The following is a 12,759-nucleotide window of genomic DNA, read 5'->3' as shown; positions in this document are numbered from 1 at the left end:
AAATACTCATGTCTAGCTTCATCTGACATTTAGAATTTAATTTGTGATCTAAAGATTCAAGAATACTTACTGAGGAGGGTAGCCTGTGCATAATAGGAAATTGACCATTTTAAATGATTTTTTTTTCCCTTTAAAAAGTCCTCCAACCTGCTCCACACCAAGTGATAACTAACCTTCCCGAGGGCGTTCGGCTTCCAACAACACGACCCACCAGACCACCTCCTCCTCTCATCCCATCGTCTAAAACCACTGCGGCATCAGAAAAGCCATCCTTTATAATGGGAGGGTCCATCTCACAGGTAAGCTGGCTTTTCTTATCGCAGATTTCCTGGTGAATGTTGCTTAGGTTAGCCCTTTACCTCCTCTCACTAACTTAGTAGTGTACTAATAAATAATCAGGTTCCTTCCTAGGCTCTTTCCTCTCTCTCCTCCTCTCTGTGGCCATGTGTTCATCTTCACTTTCCTAGGACAAACGAAAGTGTGCATAGTATATGACCTTTTATTTACATGTAATGATTTTAGGGATTCAGTGAAGTCTTTGTGTGTACTCAGTAGCGTTTTGATTGTTAAATACTCCATTGTATGAACGTTTCATTTTGTTTATCTCTTCTGTGGAGGGAAACCTGAGCTGTTTTGTTTTAGGCTCCTTAAGAATGAAGCTGTTGTGAACCCTTTCATGCTGGTTTCTTTGTGAATGTACATTTGGATTTCTCTTCTGTAGTCCTTAGGAGTGAAGTGACCCTGTCTCTGTCACTTTCTAAAGTGACCCTGTCGCTGTGTCTCCACCAGCACTGCCCAAGACTAAGGCCTCTAGTTTCAGTCTTTGTTCCACTCATTGTTATTGGGTGTCTGTCTGTTTGTTTCATTTTAGACATAGTTACATCTGAGTAGGTGTAGTCATACTTCATTGTGGTTGTAGTATGTGTTTCCCTGAAACGTCACACTCTTTCCATGTGCTCTTTGTCCACACTTGTATTTCTGGCTCTGTGACATGACTGCTGGCTGAGTATCTGTAGTATGAATGTCTGAAACCTAAGATGCTATAAAATGTAAAACTTTCTGAGCACAGCATGCCATCACACGTGGAAAATGTCACATCTGCCCCACTATGAAAGAGCACAGTAAAACCATAGGTGTACTAAAAGTACTATATAAAATTATTATTTGTGTGTGTGTGTGTGTGTGTGTGTGTGTGTGTGTGTGTGTGTGTGTGTGTGTGTGTGTGTGTGTTGAGAGAGAGAGACCGAGACCGAGACTGAACCCCACACAGGTTCCTTTGCCCTGTGGAGGTCAAAGAACAATTTATGAGATTTAGTTCTCTCCTACCATGTAGGTTCTGGGCATCAAAGTCACATTGTCAGGTTTTGTAGTAAGCCCTTTGGCCTACAGAGCTGTCTTGCTGACAGTTTTATTTTTTGAGAGGAGGCCTTTTGTATCCCAGGCATGTAGCCAGGAATGACCTTGAACCTTCACCTCCCAACTGTTAGGATGACAGATGTGTGCCATGGTGCCTTCTTCATGTGGTGCTGCAACACTCAACTGACTGATCCATAATCCCAGCTCCAGAGCTTTAAATTTATTGTATTGATACACATTATACATATATATATATTCATTTTTTATATTCATTGCATAGGCACTGTTAACAGAACATTTTCATATAAACATTGCATATTGAGCACATTCCTCATACTTTGTTTTGTTACATTTTGCAAGCTTTATAGATTTGGCTTTTACTTTTGTGCCCATGATTAGTCAGAGACTGGTTTCTTCATCATGGTGGTGTGGAAATCAGCACTTACTTCTCATCTGGATTTTTACTTCTAGCAGCGTAGCTGATAAAGTTTTCTTTCTCTCTTTTGATTGCTCTGGTTGTCTTTTGTTGGATCTGTATCTGCACTCAGAGCTGGTCTGTGGATCTGTTTGTCTACTTTTCTTGTTATTATAGTCTTGATGATTGTCATGTTATAATGTATAATCATTTAGTGTACATCTTGTAGTGTTTTTATTTTTTCTGGCCATTCTATATCCTTTATCATGTTCATATAAATTATGTAATTTGTTTTTCAATTTTATAAAAGCCAACTAGAGTTTTGGTTGAGATGACATTAAACCTACAGATCAATTTCAGATAAGAATAGATATTTTCATAATCTTGAATCTTCTAATCTGTAAATATACACATCTTTTTTTTTCCCTAGGCCTTTATTGCTAATTCCTGTTTAAAGTGTTTGTTGTTTCCGCTTTAGAAGTTATGTGCATGTTCTGTTCATTTTTGGGATATTTCATTAATTTTAATGTATTCTGTGGTTTCCTTTTGTTTTCTGAGACAGGGTCTTCCTATGTATCCTTTGCTGGCCTGGGAACTTAACTGTGTAGACCAGGCTGGCCTTGAACTCATTCATGGTGATCTGCCTACCTCTGCCTCCCAAGTGCTGGGACACCTTTATTCTCTAGCTTGCTGGAGGCTGAGGCAATAGGATCACAGGTTTTAGTTCAGCCTGACAATCATGGGGAAACTATATTTAAATAAATCAAAACAAAACAGATACTTCATTGTTTAAAAAAAATGCTAAGAACCTTGTACAGTTTTGCAGTAATGGTACTGACAGACTCACATACCTCAGATACAAAGCTTCAGTCTGCTAAAAGCAAACAGTGTCAGGGAAACACAGAAAGCGGAGCAGCACAGTAGTATTAATATGGAGAAATAGCATCCATGTCTTGACTAGCCTCGTGACCTCTCATAGTACTTCTGAGAAGGATTTTTTTTTTTTGGTAGATTTGGAGAAATAATATTTCTATGTGTCGTGTCTATCTTTGGGGTGGGGGCAGGTTTTTGTTTTGTGACAGGCTTTAGTATAGCTCATGCTGGCCTTAAACTCTGTGTACCAGAAGCTGGCCTTGAACTGTCCCTCTTGGCTCCACCTCCCATATCATGGGGTGACAGGCTACATGTTTGTCACCATACCTGGATAAGAAAGGTGGTTTAGTTCATTCCTAATTTTATCTCTTTTATTTCTTTTTCTTCTTTCATTATGCTGTCTAGAGAAAAATGGAATATTGATAGAAAGAGTGTGCATGGATGTCTCTTGTTGTAGATCTAAAAAGTAAAGCATTCAGTATTTTACTGTGTCCCTAGGTCCTTTGGGGGAAGTAAATATATTTCTTTGGGTTCTTAGTGTTATTTTATTTGTTTCATTTTGTTTCTCTTTTGTTTTTACACAGAGTTTCATTATCTAGCTTATGGAAGCATGAAACTCTGTGGTCTAACCTGGTCTCAGAGCTTCAGGTCTCCCAAGTGCTGGGTTTTAAACGTCTATCACCACCTGACCCTTCTCTCGATGCTCGACTTTCTGTGTTGTTCTTTTCCTGCTTTCTGTGTGGTGTTTTATATTTTGCTAGACATTGTTCTTGTACTTCCCTTTAATTCTGTCTAATCTTGGTCTAGTAAATTAAAAGTGTACTGTTTTATTTCATCTGTATGGTTCACTTTTTTTATACATCTTGTAACTTTTTTTCAAATTGAAGTTTTCTTACAGTCATTATTTCCCAGGTGGAGATCAAAGGACAATGTGTGGAAATAGATTTCTCCCCCGTTATCATGTGGGTCTCAGAGATCAAACTCAGGTTTTCAGCTTAATGGAAAGCATCTGTACTCCCTGAGACATCTTGCCAGGCACCAGAACTGCATATTTTATGGTATATGCTATGGCAACTCTGGTAATCATCCAGCTACCTCCCAGGCCTGTTGTAGCTTCTTTGGCTTTTAAGAACTAATTGTAAAGTCTGTGTTATGTATGGCCACTGAATTCTCTGCCTGGGCAACTAATGATTGTACAGAGATTTCCTTAAATGAGCTGGAATCAGTAGTCTTCCTCAGTCCTTGCTGTGGAGTTCTCTGTCGTGCCTTTAGACTACCCTCAGCCAGTTGACAGCTAAGTCAGCCAGAGCTGAGAACTCCTTAGTGCTTTCTTTGTTTAGGGCATGCAAAGCCTTGAGGTTCCCGGGAGTGTGTTGGAGCTCTTTCAATATCTTCTGAACTCTTGCCATTTTCATTGATGTTGTTTGTTTTGCATTTGTAAGAGATATAAAATATTGTTAATGGCTTACATTTTGAGTACATTGTGGTAAATGCTTTATGTAATTTGTTAGTAGTAAATATGTGTAATATATGAGCTTGTCAGAAGATATAGCTTATTCTCTTAGTTTTTCTAATTTAATAATCTATGCTAAATTTTTTTTCTTTTTTCACAATTACTTTTTAAAAATTTGAGTGGCAAAGATACAGCTTTTTGTTGATAGAAATGTGAAGATTGACTTTACTTTCAGAAAAGACAATGGTTTGCTTAGTCTTTTGACTATTTTATTTATTTTTCAGGGAACTCCTGGCACTTACTTGACTTCTCATAATCAGGCTTATACTCAAGAAGCAGCTAAGCCCTCAGTGGGATCTATCTCTCTTGGATTGCCACGGCAGCAGGAATCTACCAAATCAGGTCAGTGAGTGAGTGGCACAGTCCTCAGGCACCTGTTTGTGGTCACGGTCAGCTGTGCACTGGTTGGTCTTTTCATGTTTCTCTTGCTTTTGTCCTCAGCTCCTTCGACCTACATCAAGCAGGAAGAATTTTCTCCAAGAAGCCAGAACTCACAACCAGAGGGCTTATTGGTCAGGGCACAGCATGAAGGTGTGGTCAGAGGTAAAACTGTATGCAGTTTGACAGATGTGTTAAATTCTTGCCCCTAGTAAACTGACCAAAGGTAGTCATTAAAAATTATATCTTTTTGTGGGGATGTCCTAAGTTGTGGCAACAATGATACTGCCCTTGGACTTGCTGTGTAGCCAACTCTGGACTTTGATTCTCAGTCCTCCTACATCAGTCTCCAAAAGGGACTGCAGGTGAATACAACCAGCTCAGTCTTTAATATATTTTAATGATTCTTCAGGTTACTGATTTTCACATTAAGTTTTTGCTTCCATGTAAAACTAATTATAAAACATTAAAATTTGATGGGTAGAATATATCGCCAAAACAAAAACAAAGCTGAACCCAAAAAACCCCACCAAACTCTGAAGCTATTTATGCCAGCAGTCATGTTTTCATAATATATTTATTGTTATTTCTTATATGTATATAATGTATTGTGATCATATTCCCCCCAACAACTGCCCCCCCCAACCTTCCCCCTCCCAATTTCAGGTCCTCTGCTGCTGCTTTATTTATTTTTTTATTTATTCATATTAAATAACCCAAAGTACAATTATTGCTTCCTGTAATGGATGTGTGTGGTGCCATCCACTGAAGCATGGGCAACCTACCCATGGCCCCAGTCGACTAAAGATAAATGGCTCTCCTTCCCCCAGCAGCCATCAACAGCCAGTAGCTCCTCAGTTAGGGGTAGGTCCTTATGAGCACATCCTCATCCATGCCAGAATTTTGACTGACTTGATCTTTTTCAGGTCTTGTGCAGTAACCATAGCTGCCCTTCTCCCTGTACTCTGGCTCTTACATTCTTTCCACCCCTTCTTCTAGAATGTTCCTGAGCCTTTAGGGGAGAAGGATGATGGAGATATACCATTTAGGGCTTTGCACTCACCGTCAGTCATTCTTGCACTTTGACCAAAGCAAAATCTCTGTATTCACCTCTGCCTGGTGCAAAAGAAAGCTTTTCTGGCTAAGATTGCGATATTTTATCAAGCAGTTTGAACAGTCCTTTTTAAATCATTACGATATTATTTGAAACATACATTTCATGAAAACAGTTTTTGTTATCTTCTCCTACATTCTGCTGTTTGACAACTGGTGTTGGGGAGTGGGGCTGTCGGGAAGACGGGAATGATGCACTGATGGTTTTGTCGTTTATTCAGGCACTGTAGGGGCTGTCCAAGAGGGAAGTATAACTCGGGGAACTCCAGCCAGCAAAATCTCAGTGGAGAGCATTTCATCATTGCGGGGCTCTATTACCCAGGTCAGTGCATGCACTGTCATCTCCAGCATGCTGAACAGGGAGGAAGGCTGGACCTCGAGAGCTTTAGTTAGCTGGTATTGAAGTTAGTTGTTCTGTAGTTTGTTGTGCATTGTTCCTTGGTTATGAACTCAGCTCTCAATGGTACTAAACCTCAGATGTGCAGACCATCTCCAGGAAGGCATTCCTACTGCATTTTCACCATAAGCTATATTATGGATAATGTAATTTTCAAAGTGTTACTTATCTGCAAACTGGCAAAAGGAACTTGCAGAAGTTGTTACAGTCCTTAATGTCTTCTTGGCAAAGCTTTTACCATGTGCTCAGATTAAATATGAATAAAGAGGAAAACAGTTGTTCTTGTGAAAAGTATATTTGTGATCTCAATATGGAAGCTGCCATGTTCAAATTCAGTTAGAACAAAGGGTACACCAGAAATTGAATATATTCTGTTTTGAAGCTCAACAGAATCTCAATTTTGATTAATGGAAGGTATTTCTTTTCCTAGCTATATATTAATTTTAACTTGAAATATAAAACATCCCCTTGTTTTAAAATGTGTATAGATGAAGAAAATAGAAAAGTCTGCTTATTCTTCTGCACACATTGATACAAGACTTTTGTATATTGTCACTAGGTTGCTCTTTTGTTTATTATTCCTGTTACTTAAGGTATTGGTTCTAATGATGTGGGCCCCTAGACTGTTAGCATCAATATCACCTGAGAAGTTGCTGGCCCTAAATTCTTAAGCCTTACTCTAGGATCACTGGATTCAAACCCTCAGGGATGAGGCCTGGCAACCCTTTTTCCTGAGCCTTCTGTTGATTCTGCTCAGGACATTATGAGTCAGAATCATCATGTTAAGACATTTCCCAGGTGATTTTTTTTTTTTTAGTTACGCAGTTGTTATGGTTTGTGTTGATTTATAACACTACATTGGAACTTCATGTCTCTCCTTCCATATTTGGCCAAAGGGTGTGGAGAACAAAGCTATTTTACCTCATACACTGTCATCATTGTAAGCTCTCCATGACAGGCTTCAAGGAATGAGGTACAGCATTCTCTATGTTTACAGAAGTGAATGAAATGTCTCGTTTCCTCGTGAGTGCCTTGCTTTCTTCGAAGATATACCGGACTCTCAGGTTATATTTTCCAAATATCTTGTGCTTCTTCTAAGCATAAATGACTCTTTGGGTGCTTGTGTTTGCTTTGATGACAGGGAACCCCAGCTTTGCCCCAGGCTGGCATACCAACAGAGGCTTTGGTGAAGGGACCTGTTTCCAGGATGCCCATTGAAGAAAGCAGTCCTGAGAAAGTCAGAGAGGAAGCTGCGTCCAAAGGCCATGTTATTTATGAAGGCAAAAGTGGACATATCTTATCATATGATAGTAAGTATTGTCTCTTCACTGATGCCAGTCTCATGATATGGGATTGAAAACAGGGTCTGATTTTCTTACCTGCTCACTATGTGTAAGTCAGTTTACCTTTGCAGACCTATGTTTTCTCCTTGTGAAAGATCAATTAAGACACTTAGTTAAAAGAGCTGTAATAGTGCAGAGCACAGAGGACGTGTCCTGTAAGTAAAGGCTGACATTGTCAGTGACTACTGACTCTTTAACCTAGGAAAAAAAATCTTCATTTAACTTCAGTGGAGTAGCTTCTATTTTAATAGCAATCATAGTTATTTAAGGTTAAGAACTACTAGCATTTGTGGTACATGCCTTTAATCCCAGCACTCAGAAGGCAGAGGCAGGCAGATCTCTGTGAGTTCGAGGCCAGCTTGGTCTACAGAGTGAGTTCCAGGACAGTCGGGGCTGCACAGTGAAACCCTGTCTTGGAAAAAAAATCAAAAATAAAATATTAAAAAAGAAAAAAGAACCAAGGAATAGATATCTGATAATCATGAAAAGAATGTTGAATTAAACTCTCCTTACCGAAACTATATGTCTGTTCATTCGTCTGTCACCCAGCCATCTCTTTTCTTTAGATCTTTATTTGAATATGTTTTCAAAGAATGACTCTAATGTTTGCTATAAATATCAGCCACAGGGCTGAGTTTGAGTTTTCTTACTTTGTAATCTTGAAATAGTCATTCGTTTTGTTTTATCTTTGTCTCAGATATAAAGAAATGAACATAGTGCCTGATGTTTCATAATCCACTATAGCCTCGTTTCTTATTTTAACACATCTAGTGTATTTTGACGAACTTTTACTTTGGGGAGAGGGAACAAAATTAATATACATTGCTTAAGCTAGAAATCTGGCTATATCTTTTTTTTTCCTTTCCATGTTCAACAAACCACAGCCCTTTATATCGTTTCCTAAAGTCTCAGAAATCAATTCCTTACTGTTCTTTCCTGCAATCATTACCTTTCGTCTGTGCAGCTTAGGGTATGCTTACTCACGTGGAGTAATCATCATTGCTGCTTTACTTCCTGCAGCCTTAAGATAACTACAAGTGCATCCCAGGGCTTCATCTCTCCACAGTCTCCTTTTGCTTATCCCTTCAGATTTTTTTGATTGCCGCTTTTCCTTTCAGCTGTCTAACCTTTTCTGCCTAACTCCATTCTCCACGTTGGCTTTGTACTGAGCTGAAGGATGTTCCTTTAAGGTAGCATATTCTACATTCTTGAGATATCTGAGCCTATTCCTCTGCCTGTGCCGTCGTTTCTTCCTTTTATATTTGGTGTAAGCATCTCTTACTCACCCTTCAGTTCTCTTCAGTATTGCTTTTTCTAGGCACCTGTTGCTAGCCCTGGACATGTCAAATTTCTGTCCCATCATTCTTACTGCATACTACAATTTTCTTTTCATAGTGTGTTTACATTGGACACTAAGGACTTACTAATTTTGTTAGGATTTGTTTTTTATTTATGTGCCTGTGTTTGCACAATTCATGTAAGTTCCTGCAGAAGCCAGAACAGGGTGTCAGATCCCCTGTAGCTGGAGTTGTTGTGAGACTTACTATGTTGGCTCTGGGAAGCAAACTCAGATCCTGTGGAAGAACAGTAAGTACTCTTAATTGCTGATCCACATTTCCAGCCTGGGCATATTTTTGTACTCACCACCGTTGAATAAATTACATGAGAAAAGGGACTTAATGTGTTAACCTTATCTGGATGCCTAGCCTTTGCCTGGCACACAGGATCCATTCAATTAATATACTGTAGTGAATAAAAATGTTTTCATGGTTATTGTCTACACAAATAATATTAGAACAAGTTTTTTTTTTTTTGTTTTTTTTTTTTGTTTTTTTTTTGTTTGTTTGGGATGGAGTCTCACTGTGCAGCTCTGCCTGGCTGACCTGGAATTCACTATGTACACCAGGCTAGCCTCAAAATCATAATGATCCATCTGCCTTTGCCTCCTGAATGGTAGGATCAAGTTGTTTTTATAAGACTGATATTAAGGTGACTTAATTTACTGTGCATTGTAGATAGGCCTTGGGCTCTGAATAATTCTGGTTTCTATATTCTGCAGATATTAAGAATGCCCGAGAAGGGACTCGGAGTCCAAGAACAGCTCATGAAATCAGTTTAAAAAGAAGCTATGAGTCAGTGGAAGGAAATATAAAGCAAGGGATGTCAATGAGGGAATCTCCTGTATCAGCACCATTAGAGGGTAAAGTGACCTCCAGTGTCATCCAGATGCACTTAATTTTGTGTAGTATTTTTGCATTGTTACATTGGACTTAATCTCTAGCATTTCTACCTGAAATTTATAAATATTTAAGTTTACATCATATCATTGTATGAATCGTGACAATTCAGAGTAGAATGTAATGATCACAGCAGAGGTCACAATTGGGATCCTTTAACTATTGTAGAATTATCTCCTGATTCAATGAATTTAAGAATATAAAACCTGTTTTGAGAATTCCTTTTTAATCCATGAGGTAAAGTGATACATGATGAATAACGCTGGGATATGGATTTTACCTTTCCTGAACTTCTCCTGGCGTTCCTCTTTGCTTGTCTCTTTGCCTGGAAATTAGAGGGTTATATATATCCATCATTGGAAGCAGATTATAGACCACTGTTCAACTTGGTGCTGATTGTGTTATGCATTCAATTTTGGATCGCTGTGGTTTGGTTTACTTTTAAATCTTAACCTGTGTCTTAGTTAGGGTTTCTATTGCTGTAAAGAGACACCATGGTCATAGCAACTCTTATAAATGAAAACATTTAATTGGGGCTTGCTTACAGTTCAGAGGTTTAGTCCATTATCTTCATGAAGGGACTTGGCAGTGTACAGGCAGATGTGGTGCTGGAAAAGGAGCTGAGTTCTACATCTTGATCTGCAGGCAGCAGCAGAAGAGACTGTACTGGATATAGCTTGAGCATACATATATTAGATTTCAAAGTCCACCCCCACAGGGGCACACTTCCTCCAAGGCCACACCTACTAATAGTGCCACTCCCTATTGGCCAGGTATTCAAACCACAACAACCTGCCTCAGATAATTTAATCTAGGTAAAATATTCAAGACCAAGTAAGACTTGTGTAATTTTCTGAGTCATACTTTCTCTATTTAAAAAAATGAAACAAAACATCTGTGACTAGAGAGATGGCTCAGTAGTTAAGGTCACTTGCTGCTTGTCAAAACCAGAGGTCAGTGTAGGCTATTTTCCACTGTCACACAGTGAACCTAAAGTTAGGCTTTTCAGCCAGACTAGCTAGTCATTGAGTCCTGGGTTTCTGTGGGACTCTGCCCCTCCAGCCTTGGGTTTACAGACCCATTCCATGTCATGCAATGTTTTAAACTCAGGTTTTTCGCCTCTACAGTAAGCACTTTACCCACTGAGTCATCTTCCCATCGTAAAACTTCTTAGGATGTTACTTGGATATGTATATTCATTTATTTTCTTTAATTCTGCAGTGTCCGTATTTCTCATTTTCCTTTCTCCCCAGGTGTATGTCAAAGTTGTCCAGTGATTTTCAACTAAGATGCATTCAGAGTATAGATTCCCAGGAGTAGGAGAGTAGGGTCATGAATGTTCTATCTGTTGCTGATTGAGAAACCTGAACAGTGGTTTCTGTAATGTCTGCACTAGTTCATACCCCTACCATCAATGAATAAGAGTTCTTTTTTCATATATTCTCTCCAGCATTTATTGTAATTGTTTTCTTTATGGAATTCATTCTGGCAGGAATGAGACAGAATATCAAAATATTTTTAATTTGTATTTCCCTGATGGCTAAAGGATGTTGTACACTTAAAATATTTATTGGCTCCTGGACGGTGGTGGCTCATGCCTTTAATCCCAGGAGGCAGAGGCAGGTGGATCTCTGTGAGTTCAAGGTCAACCTTGTCTACATAGAGAAACCCTGTCTTGAAAAACAAACAAGGCCAGGGAGTGGTGGCGCACGCCTTTAATCCCAGTGCTCAGGAGGCCGAGCCAGGCGGATCTCTGTGAGTTTGAGGCCAGCCTGGGCTGCAGAGTGAGATCCAGGACAGGAACCATAACTACACAGAGAAACCCTGGCTCGGGGAAAAATCAAACAAACAAACAAACAAACACACACACACATACACACACATACATACATACACGCACGCACATGTGTGTGCACACATGTACATTTATTGTCCATATTTTCTTCTTTGAGACCTCTCTGTAAACTCTCAGCCTATTTTTTTATTATATTGTTTAGGGTTTTTAGTTTTTTATATATTCTAAATGGTACTCTTCTTGTATTTATAGTTGGCAAAGGTTTTCTCCCATTCTGTGGGCTACCTCTTCACTTGTAATGATTACCAGTGTCTTTTGTGGTATAGATTTTAATTCTGTAAGGTCCTGTTTGTCAATAATCTGCCTTTTTTCCTTAGTAGCCTAAGTCCTATTCAGAAAGTCTTTACCTGTGCCTGAGTCTTGGATTCTTTTCTTTGCTTTCTCTTCTAGCATTTTCAGTTTCAGGTCCTATGTTGAGTCTTTGACCCTTTTGTGGGTCATGTTCGTGCCAGGTTAGAGGTTAGTTCATATGGTTATCCAGCTTCCTGGCTGCTGCAAGCCGCAGAACTGACCAGGCTGACCCATTAGAGCCAGGGGCTCTGGGGGAGGCTGAAGTTATGTTTCCGTGCTATTGACTTTTAAATGTATTAACTGTTTCCTACAGTGAATTTCTTGTGTGCCATTGTAGCCTTCCCAATTGATTTCTTTTCCCAAGAACTTCTGACAGCGTGATTGATCATTTATTGGGCACAACTTCCCCTATACATTTGCAGTATTTGGATAACATGCCCCAGCTATGTGTGGGAAACAGTCACACAGTCAAAATCTGTTTCCCACAACTAGGTCTTTGTTCCTTTCTCCAGTATAAACATAGAGGTCTGCCTTCCTGCGGTTATCTTCATTGGCAGGCGGCATTTGGTCAGTGTCCAGGCAAAAGTATCTCATCTTGAGACATTCTCAGACACCCAAGGCCATAGAATTACAACATTTCTGAATTTGTTGATTCACAGCCTTTAGATAGATAGGGAACAACGGTGTGCATAGATTTATTGATATACCCTCAGATAAGTAGATTCATTTGATACCTGCCAGATTAGATTTCTGCTGCTTATAGCACCTTCCCCGGACTGTGGGAATAAGTTCCTCGGGGCAGGCACCTGAAGGCTTTTGTTACTTAGCACTATTTGTTTAAGAGGCTATCTTTTCTTTACTGAGTATTTTTGTCACCTTGGTCAGAAACCAGGTGACTACAGCTACATGGGTTTATGTCCCGGCCTTCTGTTTCATTGATCAACATGTCTGTGTTTGAACCAGTGCCATCCTGTTTGGGTATTCACCC

General features: G+C 39.4%; 1 protein-coding gene across 50 annotated transcripts in view; it reads left to right on the top strand.

The window, feature by feature from the left end:
- Positions 1–12,759, top strand: part of Ncor1 (nuclear receptor corepressor 1) — a 153,893-nt gene that overhangs the window by 110,878 nt on the left and 30,256 nt on the right. For 45 of the 50 annotated variants that reach the window (XM_076542550.1, XM_076542538.1, XM_076542548.1 and 42 more), the window contains 6 exons: positions 139–299; positions 4,382–4,499; positions 4,599–4,700; positions 5,870–5,970; positions 7,187–7,355; positions 9,448–9,588. In XM_076542550.1, the coding sequence (XP_076398665.1) occupies positions 139–299; positions 4,382–4,499; positions 4,599–4,700; positions 5,870–5,970; positions 7,187–7,355; positions 9,448–9,588 (792 nt within the window). The remainder of the gene's footprint in view (positions 1–138; positions 300–4,381; positions 4,500–4,598; positions 4,701–5,869; positions 5,971–7,186; positions 7,356–9,447; positions 9,589–12,759) is intronic. The other 5 variants (XM_076542544.1, XM_076542586.1, XM_076542570.1 and 2 more) reach the window with 2 other exon arrangements.

This window comes from Peromyscus maniculatus, chromosome 8 (assembly GCF_049852395.1).
Source record: "Peromyscus maniculatus bairdii isolate BWxNUB_F1_BW_parent chromosome 8, HU_Pman_BW_mat_3.1, whole genome shotgun sequence".
Taxonomy (NCBI): Eukaryota; Metazoa; Chordata; class Mammalia; order Rodentia; family Cricetidae; genus Peromyscus; species Peromyscus maniculatus.
This window is presented reverse-complemented; position numbering and strand designations above follow the sequence as displayed.